The 18,915-nt window shown below is 38.1% G+C and overlaps 1 protein-coding gene across 1 annotated transcript in view; it reads left to right on the top strand.

Annotated features, from left to right (window-relative positions):
• NPHP3 (nephrocystin 3) overlaps positions 1–11,649 on the top strand; it is a 42,775-nt gene extending 31,126 nt beyond the window's left edge. Inside the window, exons 19-27 of the mRNA XM_044677854.1 lie at positions 437–559; positions 1,819–2,008; positions 2,241–2,482; positions 3,341–3,416; positions 4,467–4,594; positions 6,442–6,682; positions 8,874–8,999; positions 10,623–10,738; positions 11,381–11,649. Of these exons, the coding sequence (XP_044533789.1) occupies positions 437–559; positions 1,819–2,008; positions 2,241–2,482; positions 3,341–3,416; positions 4,467–4,594; positions 6,442–6,682; positions 8,874–8,999; positions 10,623–10,738; positions 11,381–11,561 (1,423 nt within the window). The 3' untranslated portion in view covers positions 11,562–11,649. The remainder of the gene's footprint in view (positions 1–436; positions 560–1,818; positions 2,009–2,240; positions 2,483–3,340; positions 3,417–4,466; positions 4,595–6,441; positions 6,683–8,873; positions 9,000–10,622; positions 10,739–11,380) is intronic.
• Positions 11,650–18,915: the final 7,266 nt, after the last annotated feature.

The raw sequence follows: 18,915 nt of genomic DNA, 5'->3' as shown, positions 1-18,915 counted from the left end.
AAGGATTCAGAGTAAATTTAAGACAAGGAAATTTGAATTTGGCATAGAAAAACTTTGATGTTTAATTTTTTTTTGTTTAATAGCTCAAAGAAAAATTATAGGTTTGCGTTTTATTTCACAGGAAGTATTTGGATTGGATTTGGGTTTTTTCCCCATGCCTGGTGATCTTTGTTGCCCTTTTAAAAAAATTTTACTGATGCCTTTTTGTTTTGACCTCATAATCATTACCTTAATTACATTTTCCAAAAAAATTTTGAATGTACTTCAGTGCCTCAAAAAAGCCCATGACTTGACGTCATGCCACTTGGGCTACCATCCTGCTTTGTTGAAAATTTGTACTCCCTCCACTGTATCATTGAAGGACTGTGGAATATAGCGTGTGCTTCTTTACACTATTTCAAGATTTCATTGAGTGTATTCCCTTTCCCTTCATTAGTAAAGCCAGGGTGACCTGGAGATGTGCTGACGAGCTCCCATGGCTTTTCCAACAACAGGGCAACAAACAGAAGCTGCATGAATGTCTCCTCAACCTTTTTGTGTCTCAAAACCTTTATAAAAGGTAAGAAGACAGCATACCTCAATGGAGTAGTTTTTATTTAAAATAGTATTTTTTATGTGTTTTCAGTACCATTTCAGCCTTTTGTGATTTTAGTAAGCAAGTCACATTGGAAACAGACTTCTAGAGATTAAAGAAAACCAGAAATAAGTTCAGGATTCCCCAGAGGAAGAAGAAGGAGAGAATAACTGATTCTTAAAATCATAGGGTTAGGATGGAGGACGCTGCTTCTCCTCCTCAGCACAACCCCAGAGGAGACAGCTTCTTGTTGCATTCATGTTCTTTGCAAGTAATGGTCAAATTCCAAATCCAGCATTTGGGTCCTGTGTGATCCTAAAAAAGTCTCTTCTATTCTATTGGGCCTCCGTTTCCTCTATAAAATGAGGGTGTTGGACTAGAGCAAGGCTTCTTAGGCTTTTTTGATGTCCTTCCAATAGTCTGATGAAACCTCTGGTAATTTGGTTTTCTTCTTTTTTGAATCAAATTAACCAATGGCTTATCTGTTTTATTGTTTGTTTCATAAAACCAGCTCCTCTCTTATTTATTAGTTCAATAGTTTTCTTACTTTCAATTTTATTAATCTCTCCTTTGATTTTTCAGGATTTCCAATTTCATATTCAATTGGAATTTTTAAATTTGTCCTTTTTATAGTTTTCCTTAGTCACATGCCCAATTCATTGCTCTGGTCATTCTCTCTTGATGATATAAAATTTTCTCTGAGTACTACTTTGGCTGTGTCCCATAAATTGTGGTATGTTGTCTCATTATTGTCATTCTCTGATGAAATTATTGATTGTCTCTGTGATGTTAGAGTGCCAGTCCTAGAGTCAGGAAGCATCATCTTCCTGAGTTCAAAACTGGCCTCTGACACTTACTAGCTGTATGACCCTCAGCAAATCACTTAGCCCTGTTTGCCCCACTATCCTCATCTTTAAAATGTGCTGGAGAAGGAAATGGCCAACAACTCAGGTATCTTTGCAAAAAAAAAACAAAAAAAAAACTCAAATGGGGTCACATAGAGTCCAACACAACTGAAATGACTGAAAAACAAAAAGTTAAAATTTACAAACTATAAGTAAGAATTACAATAAAGTGAGTTGGTATTCAGGCTAAGCATCTGATGTAATAACTGAAAAAAAGCTAAACCTCAGGCAAAATTACCATTCTCTTGGTATGTATTTTGTTGTCAAGCCATCCTGTGTGTGTCTGTATCTATGTGCATGGTTTGTGCTTTCTCACTAAATTATTATCTGTTGAAACAGAGGACATTTTGCCGAATTGCTCAGCTATTGGCAGCTCGTTGGGAGAGATAAGGGATCCATGGCCACAGAATATTTTGATTCCTTGAAGCAGTATGAGAAAAGCTGTGAAGGAGAAGAAAGCATGATGTCTTTAGCTGATCTCTATGAAACCCTGGGTCGGTTTCTCAAGGACCTAGGCCTCCTCAGTCAGGTAAGGACCCCAGAGTCTCCAAGGAAATGTGATTTTCACGTCATAACTAAATAGAGTCCTTTCCCCTCACTTAATAGAATCATTCTTGATTCTCCTGTCATGTGTAAGAAGAAAGCAAGTTTCTAAGAGTTCTAGGTTTTATTTCAATTTTCTTTTGAGGTTGTTGTTGATTAGAAAGCAGGAGTCTCTAAGAGATCTGTTTTCATTTAACTTTTTGGGGTGGGGAGGGCAGGCGGTTGTTCCCTTACAGAGGTCTTTAGAAATCCGAGAAACAGCTCTGGATCCAGATCACCCTCGGGTGGCCCAGTCCCTCCACCAGCTGGCAGGTGTTTATGTGCAGTGGAAGAAATTTGGCAATGCTGAACAGTTGTATAAACAAGCCCTGGAAATCTTGGAGAATACTTATGGTTCTGAGCATCCTCTTATTGCCCGGGAACTTGATGCCCTCGCAACATTATATCAGAAACAAAACAAGTAAGAGTGAAGTCAGTAGCCCTCATGCCATGTCAGGGTAGGAGGTTTGGTTCGGTTCGGGTTTTAATATATACATCACAGGGTGGGAAGTGGGAACGAGTGATGGAGGCATGAGTGGTCAGTGGGTGTGTTTCTTGATTTTTATAACTTGTGTACATGGTGTGCTTATATGCAGTGACAATAGAGAACAAGAACTGCCCTATGTTCAGCAGGTAACTAATTGGTTCTACAAATTAAAACTTTCATTTTGCCTCAAGATACTGTAGAGCCAATTTCTGCCCCAATAAAAATGCTGTAATATCCACAGGGTTGGCTGGCTGAGTTAACCTGGAACTTGGGATTATAACTCATTTGGGTTGTCCATTGTTGCTGTGACATAAATGGGGCTGTGCACTGGATTGAGATAGACCTAAGTTCTAGTCCTGCTTCTGTCACTGATTAGTTGGGCAAGCCACTGCCTCATGCTCCTCATCTTGAACACGAGAGGATTGAATCCTTCAAAATTTAAGCTCCCAGCAAGACTGATTCAGTAAATATTTATTAAGCATCACTATATTCTAGGCACTGGGGATACCAAGACACCCCTTCCTTCCTCCCCAAAAACAAACCCTTAAAGGCTATTCTTCTGTGACTTAAATTCTTTTATCTAAGATGTTACTATAGAGCTAGATTTTGATTTTACAAGATTAGCTCAATTTAAAATTTCATAAGCATTTTCATTAGATGGAAACTTAGCATTACTTAGTAACCAAAAATATTTCTTCATTTATACATTTTAAAATATTTCATTTTTACTAGTAATGTTTGAACATATGTTGCTTCCTTTCAGCTTTTTTTTCCCCCAAATTACTTTCTTAGATATGAGCAAGCTGAACATCTAAGGAAAAAGTCCTTTAAAATCCGACAGAAAGTTGCGAGGAGAAAAGGCAATTTGGTAAAGAAATAACGTTTTTGTTTTGTTATACGAGCCCTAAGAACCATTTACAATGCTGAATTTTACATAGAGCATCATAGGTTTTTTTCCCAAAAGGTCAGAGACTTAATTTTTTTTTTGCATTAGTGAAGTGTTAGTTGAAGACTTTCCAGTTTAATACAGTGTTCTTCATGTAAATTTTTACTATTAGTGAGAGATAAGTTGCTTGATCAAGAAAAGAGAAATATGAAACTCTCTTGGATATTGGGCTAGTATATGACATTACAGAATATTTAGGAAGAATGAAGAAGTGGAGGGAGGGGGTCTCCTTCAACAAAAGCCTGATCAAGATCTTTGCATTTTAAGTCGTAAAGAATCAAAAAGAAATTCTTCCCCTAGACAGACTAAAATTTAAAATTTTTTAATTTTGTCAACTCATTTTTAAAAATTAGGCATAGTGTTTTTATCTGAGCCTCAGTTTTCATATCTTTAGAACAGAAATCACCATATTAATAATAATACTTGCATTGTTTTACCTTAGAAAATTAAAAAAAGAAAATAGTGCTTTGTAAACCCCAAATCCCTTCTCACTTGGGGACTATTTGTTAGGATTTAAACAAGTCTCTGTCTGATTTTAATTAAGAAGTGGGGATGTTCAGCAATGATTTAGTGAGTTGCTCTATAATTCGGCTTCTTTTTCAATTATACTGTCTTAAATTGGCATTGGTTAAGTTTATACTTTAAAAAAAAAAGTTAAAATACTGAACAGGCAGAGTGCCTGCCTTATAATTCCATTCTGCCCATTTAAAAAGAAATCAAATGAAACATCAACTATACTGTTAAATCATTTTCTGAAACACCACCATGTGCTTTCATACAAGCATTTTTAATGAAATTTGGTATACTGCTGGTGAAAACACTTGGATATGGTATGATTTTTAACAAATAATAATTTTAAATTAGAGATGACGTAAATAGCTGCACTTGCCTAAGAATAAAGAGTGATTAATTAACAACAGAATTTTGCTTCAAAATAAACTGATGACAAATTGACTTTTGCTTTTGCTCTAGTATGGATTTGCCCTCCTACGTCGACGGGCCTTACAGTTAGAAGAACTCACACTGGGTAAAGACACACCAGATAATGCTCGAACCCTCAATGAGCTGGGTGTTCTCTATTATCTGCAGAATAATCTTGAGTAAGTAATGCATTGACCAAAAAATAAGATATGCTGTGCTTTAACTCCTAGGTAGGCATGTAATAAGAATAGTTAGATGGTATAGTAGATAGGGTGCTGGACTTGGAGTCAGGAAGAATCATCTTCATGAGTTCAAATCCCACCTCAGATACTAGTTTTGTGCCGCTGAGCAAGACACTTAATGCTGTTTGCATCAATTGCCTCATCTGTAAAATGAGCTAGAAAAGAAAATTAGCCAATCACTCCAGTGTCTTTGCTAAGAAAACCCCAAATGGAGTTACAGAGTCAGACTGAACGGAACAAAAGCATTTAACAATACATTAGGAAGTTTCTCTTATATCCATACTAGAAAGCTACTTAACTCAAGTTTATATTCCTTCGGTAATCTGACATTATGATGTGATCTTTCCCACCAAAAACCAGTGTATGTTATTTTTTCCTGTTCAGTATTTTGGTCCCTAGGCCTGAGTATTTAACTTTGAAAAAAGTCGTTCAGAAGTCTGAATATATTGTACTTAAAAGGGAATCAGTGGATGTGGAGAATGATAACCATAAGAAAAAAAACTGTTACATAAACCTAATTAGTATATTATAAAAATACTTCATTACCTGACTTCTCTGTGATTTCAACCATATAACTGCTCTCTCTTCAATACTGACCCAATCCTCCCCATGCTTAGATGAGTGGCTTTTAATGAGATACTGCTCATGCTGACCCTCTCAACCCTTAGCTAGATACATCCTTTAGAAAAATGTTTGCTTGAATAAAAGTTTTTCCATAGATAGAATATTGGCTATTGAATCAAGGAAGTTATGGAAAATATGTTAAATGTATTCATGAGAAATGAATTTAGATAGAAATTTACAGCTTCTAAAACTATGGCCAAAAAAAAATTTCAGGATTAATATAGAATTAGTAATTAATGAGAACATTTTTTATGGCTGTCTTTTCTTCCCTTTAGTTTGTTTGTCAGGAAAGGGGTTTGTACTGGTACTTTTATATGTACTTTAGAAAAAAATTCACTCATTGAAACCTTTGGATTTCAGAAAAATATTACATACATTTGGAGTAGCTAGAATGCCAGGCTACATAGTCAGGAGGACCTGCGTTCAAATTTGACCTCAGATACTTTCTAGCTTTGTGACTCAAACCTAATTGTCTAGCCCTTGCCTCTCTTCTACCTATAGTTTTGTTGATCCTAAGAGAGAAAGTAAGGTTTAAATTTTTTTTAAAAAGAACACACATTTAGCCCACTGTTTTAAGAACTATTAGCAATTAGATATTTTAGGAATATTTTAAGTTATTTAGACTGTTTCCCAAAGGAGGAACATGAATTTTAAAGAACTTTTGTTTTTAAAGTATGCATTTTGAAATATGTTTTGCATGAATGCATATGTATAGCCTATGTCAAATGATGAGGGAGAGGAGGGAAGAGAGGAGAGAGAATTTGGAACTCAAAATTTTAAATAATAAATGTTGGAAATTGTTTCTACATGTAATTGGAAAAAATAAAGTACAAAAAAATTTAAATCATTTTAAAATCCTATGCAAACATAGATTGTATCTCAACAGTTAAAGTGAAGTGGAATGTTGAGGCTTGTTACTAAGGTAATTCATGCCCCCAAATTTGATTTTAGGGGGAAAAAAATTCTTTTGGATTTTGTTATTTTGGTAAGAGGGCAGGAAGTCTATGTTCTCCAAACGGTCTACTTACTGTATTGAAATATACAAATATTTGCCTAATTCTCCACTTCATTTCATTTAAGGAGATGTAGCTCTAGAAGTGCTTACCTGTACAAACACCACTGATTGCCTTTAAAGACTGTTTGCTTCTGACTGTCCCCAGGGCCGCTGACCTGTTTCTGAAGCGCTCTTTAGAAATGAGGGAGCGGGTCTTAGGACCAGACCATCCTGACTGTGCACAGTCTTTGAACAACCTGGCTGCTCTCTACAACGAGAAGAAGCAGTACGCAGAGGCAGAGGAACTCTACGAAAGAGCCCTGGACATCAGGAGACGGGCACTGGCCCCTGACCACCCTTCCCTGGCGTACACAGGGAAGCACCTGGCAATCCTGTACAAGAAAGTGGTCTGTGTTCATTCTAGTCTCGCCTGCTCTGTCTGCATAAGTTTTGTGTTTCAGGATATTCCATTTAAATCACCAGTTCTGTCAAATAAACGATTTCTCTTCTTTCCGATAAATAACGTTCTTTGGGCTGTTACATCACGGTGACTTTCTCCTCTGTCAAGTAGAGGGATAGATAAAAGTGCATTTGGGGTTTAAGCTTTTTTAAAATTATGACATAAAAAAGGGCAGCATCGTGACTAGAGGAAAACATGTTGGCCTAGGAATCCAGCTTTGCCATTGGCCATCTGTGCAGCCTTGGGCAAACCACTTAATTTTCCTGATCTTCAATCTCCTCATTTATAAGATGAGGATGTAGACAAGATGTAGGAGGCTCTTTCTTTAATTAGACGAGCTCTTGGAAGCCCCTAAATTGATTCTGAACTTACAACAGAAGTTTTTCTAAAGTATATGTTATAAATGTTAATACCTTTAGCAGCAAGATGATTTTAGGCCATGGCCCGACTCTTAAATATCTTTACAATTCTGAAGTCGTTCTTGTAGCAGCCATATTCCAGATCCTTGAAATGCCAAAAGATGTAGCTCTGATTTCCCACTCCCTGTCTGACTGACTCAATGGTCTCTGTGAGTCGCAGTGGCAGCCAGTTTGTCAGGGAGCCCATCCTCACACAACACCTAGTCTATCCTTAGACCTATACTTGGAGTCTTTGGGATGGACTCACTGGAGGTTACCTTCCCCTGCCGTAGAATGAGAAAGAACTGGGTGACTCCCCACCCAACACAGCCACTGGATCAGGGCCAGCCACACACATTGTAAATCACCCAATTGCCAGAACTCCATAAAGGGTAAGGACATCAGAATTCCAAAGATGAGGACAGAGCACCTGCCCTGTATAGTTAATAAATATTGATAGGAGTCTGATAAAAGTTGCGGAGAGCAGTTTGGTACACCACAGACACCTATTTATTTGGAGGAGAGTAGGAACAGGAAATGGGATAATATGTCTCTTAATTCTTATACTATGTCTAAAATTCTAAGTCCTAAACTAAAATCTCCAAAAACCCTATATCTAAGAAATCTGGCCTGGCAAAACAGGCCTAACTTATCTTCTCTCTTTAATATTAAATTCACTATCTTTAAATCAATAACAAACTCCTTAAAGTAATTCTTCTATTAACTGTCAGTTATAAACTGCCTGTCACACAGACACAGACACAGAAAACTCTTCCCTCAAAGTTCTGAGGAGAAAAGCTCTCAGGAACCAGACTCTTTCTCAAATCTACACAAGAGAAGGAAAAGTAGAAATTAAGGATGTTTGCCGATGTCCTTCCAGTAGAGGATATAGCAAATTCTGGTCAATGTCCTACCCTCTTTTTTTTTTTTAAACCCTTACCTTCCATTTTAAAATCAGTACTGTTGTTGATTCCAAAGACAGAAGAGTGTAAGGGCCCGGCTAAGGGAGTGAAATGATGTGCCCAGGGTCATATAGCTAGGAAATGTCTGAGGCCAGATTTGAACTCAGAACCTCACATCTCTAGACCTGGCTTTCAAACCACTAAGCCATTCAGCTGCCCTACCCCACCCTTCTTTCAATTTGAAATGAAATATTCATAACTATATTATAACAAATATTCCCAGTGTTTCCACTTATGTAGGATTTAACTCCAGTTAAATTTAAGTCCAGTTTCCCAATTTCCATTGCCCTGAGTACTAGCATATTTGGGAGCATACCAGCAGATCCTTGGAAATGTCAAATGGCATCATATAACTCTACTATGTGCCAAGCATATAAGGGTCCTGTAAACCTGGAACTGGTAACATATTTTCGAACTTCCATTCCCCTTTCCCAGTTTCATTTATCCCTGGAATGTAAGGCAGTAGGATTTTGACCTTTCTTAAGGCAAGAACTATTTTGGATTTTATCTTTGTGTCCTCTGCAGACACTATAATACATCGTCTTACGCCTGGTGGGGGTGCTTAATAAATGTTTGTTGAATTAAGAAATGGATGAAATGTTAGAAGTAGTTGAGGGAAATTAGTAAATTTATTAAATATTTATAATTGACCCTGAGCAATGAGACCAGGGATAATTATGTGGTGAGAAGTTTTTCCCCTGTTATATACGTCTTTTCTTTTAATTAGCTATTTAATTACATGGTGTAATTTATTTCCTTAATATTTCTTATTTTGTAGGGGAAACTTGACAAGGCTGTGCCACTTTATGAGTTGGCTGTAGAAATACGTCAGAAATCTTTTGGCCCAAAGCATCCTAGTGTAGCTACTGCCTTGGTGAACCTCGCTGTTCTCTACAGTCAAATGGTAAGCTCCATGACTTTTAACATTTATAAATCTCCTGTTTTGTTGTATATGTCAAAAGATCCATGATGCTCTCAGTGAATGTGGTCTCCTCTGATGCAGCCCAACATAATGGACAATGTCTTGAGCTGCTGACACCAGGAAAAGACTCAGCATCTGGTAGATGGTCTCTCAGCAATAGGCCTCTTCAAACTTAGCTCATTTGGTCCTTAAATAGGAGCTATTGCCAAGCCATACCTTAAGCCTTTCCAATCTGGTGGAATGTATACTTTTATTTTTTTTTAATAAACCCTTATCTTCCATCTTGGAGTCAATATTTTGTATTGGCTCCAAGGCAGAAGAGTGGTAAGGGTAGACAATGGGGGTCAAGTGACTTGCCCAGGGTCACACCGCTGGGAAGTGTCTGAGGCCAGATTTGAACCTAGGACCTCCCATCTCTAGTCCTGGTTCTCCATCCACTGAGATACCCAGCTGCCCCCAGAATGTATACTTTTAAAAGAAATTTAAGACAAAGCAAGTTTAAAGTCAAAATAAGTTCAAGAAAACTAAAATTTTGATAAATCCTTTAGAATATCATCAAGAAAACTTTTAAGATAATTATAGTAGTAGTAACAGGCAGACATAGCATTTTCCAGTTTAAAAAGCCCCCTCATCTCCTTTATTTAATTATCACAACAGACTTATGAGAGCAGGCAGCTGTGCAAGTACATTCTCATTTGACACATCAGGAAACTAAGGTTCAGAGTCATTAAAGGCACCAGAGGAGTCAGGATACAGACAAACCTTAAATCCAAAGCCCAAACTTCTGATTTAAGTCCAGTTCTTTTCCCCATAGTAATGGACTAATGCTAACTTACACTTACACAAACTTAAAAAATAATTATAGTCAAGTTTTGTGAGAAGATGGAACCAAGCAACTATAGAATGGATTGAGTGTTATGCCTTCCATATTGTCCTTCCATTCTCTTCATACTTTTGAGGCAGGGAAAGAATGCTGCCCTTTAGGGGCTTCATCTGATGCTGATTCATAGTGGGAAGGTGACTGTGGGTTCTTGAAGGGAATGCCAACGGAGCCCAGCTCCTACAAAGTTGGGAAGACTTGAAATACAGAGCTGGTGCTGGGCTGAATATCCATCATCAAAGGAGCAGCCCTGATCAGAGTTCAGTTTAAAATCGTGTACACAGCTCTGATCTGCATGAATTTTCCAGCTCATAGCCATTCTCAAAGACTGTCAAATCATAGAGTTTCTGCCCTCTGCATTGGCAAAGAGAATACCCTCATATGAAATCAGAGATAAATTGAAGTAATGAATCAAAGTTAAGGAAAAGGGCAAGAGTTATCATCCCCATTTTGCAGATGAGGCACATAAAACCTTGGAGACTTATGTGATTGATTTAAGATCGAATCAGTAAATACATTAGTATTGTAACTCAGGATTCCTCATCCTTGCCATAGTTCTGATTAATAAACCATTTCTTTATTCTTGTAATCAAAGTATTTTTCTAAGATATTCTTTTTAAGTGCATATTAAAGTAACTTGATTTAATGTGTGAGTTAATTTCAGCACTTTGGGAATATTTATCATCGTTATTGATTAGCAAACAATATTATTTCTTTACTTCAAGAAAAAACCTATTGAAGCCCTGCCATTGTATGAACGAGCATTAAAGATTTATGAAGACAGCTTGGGTCGGATGCACCCACGAGTGGGTGAAACACTAAAAAATTTGGCTGTGCTTAGGTAAGATTAATGTCGGCTTCATATAATTGGCCTCTTGTTGGGGGGAAAGTGTTTTTCTTTTTTTTTTTTTTTTTTTGCTCACTTTACAAGTGAATATAGAAAATTTTCTAAGTATGTTTGAGAGTGGTTGGAGGAGAGAATTATTCCTTCCTCCCTAAGTAACATAACTTCATATATTGATGTTAATGGAAAGCAAACCCCCAGTACTTATTATTTTCCACCCTAAATTTGAAACTGCTTCAGATAATTTGATTTCCACCAGGCTAATACTGAATGTAGCTTGAGTGAAAAGTCTGCTCATTGACAAGAGAGGAGTGTTGATGTGATGTCCAACATAGCTGTCATTGTTATGACACTTTTCTTTGCCACATGAAAGAGCATTGGGAAACTTATCCCCAAATGACTGGTGTTAACACAAAAGGCAACAGCAAAATTTGCTTTCTCAAAACCTCAAATTTCCCCCATTTGTGCTCTATGTTTTCTTTCATTCTTCTGAGTGAATAAATACACTTGATTAGAAGTTCATCATCATGTGATTTCTTATGTCCAGCTTTATTCCACTTCACCACCTCATCCTTTAGACTCTAAATGGCCATGTCACTAGAATCACAGCTTTTAAAAGCTATGCTCCCTTTCTTTAAGCTACGAAGGAGGAGATTTTGAAAAGGCTGCAGAGCTCTACAAAAGAGCAATGGAGATAAAAGAAGCAGAAACATCTCTTGTTGGAGGAAACGCTCTCTCGAGACACTCTTCAAGTGGAGACACATTTAGTTTAAAAACAACACTTTCCCCTAATGTTTTCCTTCTCCATGGACAAAGGTAACAGTCTCTGTTCCAAGGATACTTGCTAATGAGCTACCCAAACCAAAGTAAGCATCAATGCACTTTACAATGAAATAGCAAAGATTTGGAACATTAGTTTTTTAAGTCATGAAAAGGTTGTGTTGATTTTGTCCACTTATTTGTCCCTGGCTGTCTCTTGCTGATCTAGTTTTTTATGGTATTTGTATGGGACAAGGTGACTCTGAGACTAAAGAATCCAAGTTAAACTTGGATGCCGTGTGCCAGGTTTTAAAATATTTTTATACTCTTCTTGAGAATAGGATATGACAGTTCTAAAAGATGTAGACCGAGAAGCCTCACACCTCTTGCTATGAATGAGATCGGTCAATTTTTACTTCAAGAACTCAAGGATTCTGGTTGGCTTTGTTATTCTAGAAATCGACATCATCCTCCTTTTCAAAGTTGTATTCCTTTGAGAAGCAGCCCTACCTCCCCATCTACCTCGTAGAGAATTTGAGGATTTAAGAGATAATATATCTTGGTTTAACTATTTGGACAGGAAATGTTGGTGTTAAACACTGCCTACCACATTATCATACTTTTTTCTGCCGTCATTTCTTAAGAACAGTATGCTAATATAGAATAACCCTTTTTAAAAAAATTAACATCTTCATAAAAGATTCCTGTGTTTCTTTATTGTTCATCATAATACTTAGGTATTTGAAATAATAAAGGTGTTATACCTCATCATCCCAAATCTTTTCTAATCAAGTTTTTGACTTGTCAAAATATAACTGACATTTTCTCATCCTTATGCAAAATCATTCCATTCATCATTTATCTGTGAAACACTTATCTGCCATTTATTTGTACTGAAAAGGAAGCATTAAGAAGGTGATCACACCATATAAAGGAGATTGCTACCTCGCATCTTGGATATTATTTTGTATCGACTGTCATGTAGAATAGAATTTTTTGTATATCTTTTGTCTGTGGTTTTTAATGTGTAACATGCCTTAATTGCAAAGGTGAAAATGACCCAACTGTATTCTGTTTTTAAAATAAAAATGAAAAATTGGCTTCCTTATCTCCTGGTTTTTACTAGATTGTTTAAATTATTTCTTCTAAATGACTGCCAAAACAATTTTCCTGAAGCACAGGACTGACACATGCTCTGTAAACCCCAATGGATCCCTATTACCTCTAGGATTAAAAACAAAAATCTGATTTAGCATTTTTTTTAGAGCTCTTCACCATCTGGCATCAGCCTTTCTTTCTGGCTTTATTAGAGAATACCTTTCAATTTTCATACTTTCACACAAGCTGTGCCTCCACACCTGGAATGCACTCCTCCCTCCCTCCCTCCCTCCTTCCCTCCTTCCCTCCCTCCCACCTCTTAGAATTCCTCATTTCCTTCCAAGCTCTTCTCACACACCACCTTCTGTGTGAGGACTGTCCTGTGCCCGCCACCTGGCAGCTCCTCCTCACCCTAAATGACTCTGTGTCAATGCATATATATGGACGTGTCTCCATAAACTCCTTGAGGGCAGGACTGATGAATTTTGATGCTTGTATCTCCAGCACCAACACAGTGTCTGGCAAATAGATGCTTTATAAATGCTTGTTAGAGTGTCTTGATCTGTTCAGTCAAGTCTGACTCTCTATGATCCCCTTTGAGATTTCCCCCCCCCCTTTATTCAAAGATATTTTACTTACTATAATAATTTTCCCAAAATTCTAAGATCCATATGGTCTCCTTCCCTCCCCGTTCTTAGAGATGGTAAGCCTTTTGATCTGGGATATATATATCAACCTGCAAAAGATACTTCCATATTGCTCATTGTTGTAGAATACCGTTATAAATAAAGGCGAGTAAACTGGATACTACCACTCTTAATTGGGTGACAGTAATGGTAGTTCAGATATGTGGCTAGTGCAAGATCACCTGAGTCTTGCCACCTAGCTAGATGTTGTACACCTCCCTCCTTTACAACAGTGCCCAGGCAGGATCCTTCCAGTCAATGGATGAATATCCCTTTAAGATCCCACCTAGGGTTGATTAATGGTGGATATTGGGCTCTATTAGCCTTGGACACATTTATCTGACTGCGTTTGCTCCCTTCCCAGAGAAGTGATGAAACAACCACTCCAGGAAGGTACTTGAAGAGTTTTATATATATTTGGCAAAGAAGGAATATTTAGGAAATGGGAAGAGGAATAGGAAACCCTAAACTAATCTTTGACAATATCAATCCCTCAGGACTGTAGGCAGGTGAGTGATTCTGGCTTGTTTAGCTCCTCTGGCTCAGCCTGGCCACAGCCAAACCAGAGCAAGCAAGCTGTTGTATGATGTCTCTCAGCTTCTTCTTCTTGCCAGATGTTATGCCTTTCACAGCCTTTATGAACCACCCTTTTCCACCCTCTTCTTCTCCTGCCCACTTCCTGGATCCCTCCTGGGCCCCAGGATACCTAGATATCTAAGGATGATTTGGATACCTAAATACCTAGGGACAGAATAAGAGGATTCATGGTCTGGATACAGGTTGGCAAATGTCAGTGAGGTTCAGACAGTTCTTGCAAGGTTGAGTCAAGCAAGCCTCAGATCCCAATAGACCAGGGTCTGTAGGTCCCAGGTCCAAAGGAAAGGGAAAAGACCCTCTGTCAGGGGCTGCCAGGGTATTTATACCCCCCCTGGCCAACCGCTTTCTCCCCTGTCCCCATGGCCTCTGGGAACATTCTGAGGTCCAACGGTCTTCACCTATCAATCAACGGTGGGACTCTCAGCTCCCGGAGTTTCAATATGACAATACTCATATAAAACCAAAATCCATCTGGGATTTTCTTGTCAAAGATATTGGAGCAGTTTGCCATTTCCTTCTCCAGTTCATTTGACAGAAGAGGAAACTGAGGCAAATAGGGGTAAGTAACTTGCCTAGGGTCACATAGGCTGGTGTCTATATATGGATATTGCAATGGATCCTGGCTGCGTTACACAGCCGTTTATTTTGAAAAGAGAACTATTTCTTTTGCTAAGCTTTTTTTAGGTAAACACAGTGATTATTTAAATAAAATGGGGGAATTGTTAAGACCCGGTTCTGTTTGAAAAGCTAACTAGTCAAGGTTCCATTTACACATTTATCATTTCACTTTCCCTTAAACTTCAGCTAAATATTCTAGAACCCTTTTTTCACAGCAGGATCAGGAGAGGTTCACCCCAAATTACCTCTTATGGTCATGTGGGTTTCACTTTGATGTCAGCACAATTTTGTAATTCTTCTCTGGTAAGTTAGTCTACAAGCCCCTCTATTTTAAATACACTTTTTAAAGAAAAAAAGACTTAATTGTTACTCTTTTACATTCTTTTTCTTTGTAGTAGTGGTTACTTCTTTTGTACATTTTAAAACCCTTTACAGTTACAAATAGAGCATCATACACAGTAGTTAGTAAGCATTAATGGAAGGCAGGCAAAAATGCAGTAGTTAGTCAAAAGGCTTCTTTAATCTGGATTGGCACGTTGTGCTGACACCAAGTATCATAGATTTTGAGTTGGAAGTGACCCCAGTGGCCATACAGTCCATTCCACACATGAAAGAAATCTCTCTTCTTGGGTGCATTTAAGGCAGTCAGATGGCACTCTGGGCTTGGAGTTAGGAAGATCCAGGTTAAAATCTGGCCTCAGAAATGTACTGGCAGTGTGACCTTGGGCAAGTCACTTAAGCTCTGGCACTAGAGAAGGAAATAGCAAACCACTCCAGTATCTTTGCTAAGGTCCATGGGGTCACTGAGTTGGACATGACTGAAATAAGCATGGTATAGTGGATAGAGAGAGTTGCATCTGGAGTTAGGAAGGCCTGATTTCAGTGCTATCTTAGATACCTAGTAGTTATATGACCTTACCTCAGTCACTTAATTGCTCTCTGCCTCAGTTTCCTCATCAGCAAAAAAGGGAATAAAAGAACACAACTCCCATAGTTGTTGGCAATATTTGTGAAGCGCTTTGCAATCCTTAAATGCTTTATTAATGCTAAGTATCATTATTCATTTAATTTAGCAAACATGGGCCAAGAGATGCCAGGAACTGAACTAGATGTCTGAAAACAAAAATAAGAGGCCCTTCATAGTTTGGCTTAGGAATGAACACAATCTAATAACCAGACAGAATATGAGAAATGTGAATTGGACAGGTCCAAAATGCTGTGAGAAACGTGAGTAGGCAGAGGATAAATATCAGAGAATGCTTTGTAGAGGGGGTAGCACCTGAGTTTGGCCTTGAATGTAAAAGCTTAAGCAGGTGGTTTGGGGCAGGGAAGGTAATAGAAGTGGGGAGAGAGATGGTCAAGTCCCAGACCACACACACCGCATGCCAGATGACAGGATACAAAAACATTCAGTGAGCTGAAACAATTTAGAATAAAAATGAATAAAGACAAATGCTTCAGATTTTAAAAATTCAACTTCGGGACAAAATAGTGGAAGTTTGATTGAATAGCCATTTATCTGAGAAAGGAGTGGATGTCAGTATACTACAGGCTGATCCGCACATACCAACTAGAAAAGCTGATGTGGTCACAGGAAGAATTGATGTAGGGGATGATAGAAGATACAGCATCTCTCTCCTTGGTGCTGATCAAACCACATATGGATGTTGTAGTCAGTTTCTGGGTACCACATTTTGGTAGGTAAAAGAGCAACTAGAAGGTTGATAAAGGACCTTGAGATTATGAAGGTTCAAGGGAAGGGCGCAGGGTTGTCCAGCCTGGAGCAGAAAGGGCTTAATGGGAATGAACATAAGAGGTCAGAAGTAGGAGTAATGGTGAATGTTGCATAAAGGTAGATAAAAGCTTCTGAGGTTCTAAGGAACCTGACAAGGTAGCCACTGCCCCCTTTTTGGGGAGAGGGGGATATCTTTAAGCAGACTGGCTGGCCTCATGAGGATTCTTGTTCAGGTATGTGTGGAATGAAAGGTGGTACAGCAGAAAGAGCCTGGCTCTGAAGCCAGAGATACATGTTCAAGACCTATCTCTTACTACCTGTGGGACTATGACCAAGTTCAACTGTAACAACCCTGGGCCAGTTTCTTCATCTGTAAAATTGGCGGGGCTCTCGATCTATGATCCTAAAATCCATCCCCAAATAGACAAATGAAAAGAAACTGAAAAATTGTTCAAAATCACTATAAACTCTTGACGCATCTCTTCACATTTATCTTATGAAGATGATAGAGGACAGAAAACTTCAAGGCTGGCAGGTCTGCCAGAAAACAAGCAAGCTAGTTCCCCTTCAGAGCTGTGACCTGGTCCAACCAATTTGGGGAGACAACTGGTCATTGTGAGAAAAATAACCAAATGGTTTTCTATCCCTCTGTTCCGTGTGGGAATCCCATAATCTTATACTTATTATTATTACTTTTATAAATCAATACCTCCAATCTTAGAATCAATATTAAGTATTGGTTCCAAGGCAGAAGAGTCATAAGGGCTAGGCAATGTGGGTTAAGTGACTTGCACAGGATCACAGAACTAGGAAGTGTCTGAAGCCATATTTAAGCCTATGTTGTTATAGTGATTGTAATGGGGAGAATTTGAGGAAAGGTGTGTGGTAAAAGGGGATTTTGAAAGGAGGTTGTCAGGGACTTGCTAGGTAAGTAATACGGGTTACAGGTAGGCTGGAATAGGGAGATTCAGGATATAATATGGGCTGAAGTCAGGGAGTATAGCACTGAAGGGAACAAAGATCTTCAGGGAGAGGAAGAATTAATCTAAACAGGCAAAGACAGCAGGGCTTATAGACTAGGACTTAGACTAAAGACAAACTGAAGGAAATAGACTGAACTGACATTAACTATAGGCTTTAGTTAATTTCATAGGAAGGGACTTGTTTTGAAGTAACACCTTTCTTCAAGATGGATACCCGGCTTCCCTTCAAGCCCAGAGTATGTTGGTTCTATTCCTCTTCTTCCCTCTCTTAATAACTAAATGACAAAGTAACTAACAGGTCTGTTGAAACACAAAAGGGCTTATTGTCTTATAAGGTTGATTTGTCAGGAAAAGTGGATTGAGGAAGCCCTAACAGTTGTTTAAAGAAACGTCAGGTGGGGGAAGGGAGGCAGAGACGAGGTTTGAGCAAGGTCCTGCCTTAGCTCAGCTCTCAAGGTGATCTTTAAAATCTAAAGGGAGTAAGATGGTGACTAACTAACCTTTCTAGATAAGATACTGCCAAATTATAGTTAAACTCCTCACAGACTTGAACTACTCTCTGATTTATTCTCCTTATCCAATCCACAGACATTCAAGGTAAGGGAGGAAGGTAGGAAATGAGGTAGGGTATGGAGATACAAAGGGTTTATCTAAACTAACAATTCTTAAATAAATATTCCAAAACTAGGCTAAATTTTCAATTCTTCAGATAGGCAAGGAAGCAGCTCAGCTGGTCTGACTCTCTCTCTCTCCACGAGATTCCCAAACCAACTGCCCTCTCTCCCTCAAGATTCTAAACTCCTGATTTCAGAACTCGGCCAAAGCTTGAAAAAAACTGTCATGACCCCCTCTCTCTGTACTACATGATAGAAATAAATAGTATCCAACAATCTTAGGGAAATGGCAGAACAAATGAAGTTGCTCATCTGTTTTCAAGATGAAGGTGCTATTCTGTTGTGGCATATGTGGGAAGAAAGGGATTTTTTGGGAAGTGACTGATCTGTCAAAACTCTTAATTTCAAAGTGGAAGATAGAGTCCTAATAAAGACTACATATCAAATGATGCCACCTGAAGCTTTACTAGCAATGCAGGAATTCTCAATTTTTTCAAACTTAAAAGTTCCTGGAGTATTCTAGAGAACTGTAACTAAAATTCCTTTGGTATTGTTACAATTCTTGTTTTACCTTATATACAACCTTTCTGAAGTTGAAGGAAAACAAATTTTAACATTTTTCTTTCATCTCAAATCTAATACTGATTGTTCATTGCTGGACCCAGAAGTCCTGCCTGGGTCACTGAGCCACTAAGATCAAGAACTGGTTACCTTCTTTATTTCAAACTACAGATCAGAGTATGTATCAAGACAGAACTAGCCAGAAAAGCTGTAGGTGAGTTGAAAATGTAAAGCACTGGATCTCCATGTCAGGGATAGTCCCTTATATCTAGTCTTTGATTTCTAACAGTAGTAAACTATTGTGTTGTATCTGTACATTAAACATAAATTTCTAATTCTTTATGTGCATATATGTGCTGCATATGTACATATATGAAATCTGCATTTAATATGTATGAAAAAAGCTGGGAAAAAACCCAAATTAGGGAAGTGTTCAAAAACTTTATTTCCTACAATTTGGATCAATGATTAAGATGGATATTAAAGAGAGACACAGGGTTTAGTGTCCAATGTTTAAATGGTT

This window comes from Gracilinanus agilis, chromosome 5 (genome assembly GCF_016433145.1).
Source record: "Gracilinanus agilis isolate LMUSP501 chromosome 5, AgileGrace, whole genome shotgun sequence".
NCBI lineage: Eukaryota > Metazoa > Chordata > Mammalia > Didelphimorphia > Didelphidae > Gracilinanus > Gracilinanus agilis.
This window is presented reverse-complemented; position numbering and strand designations above follow the sequence as displayed.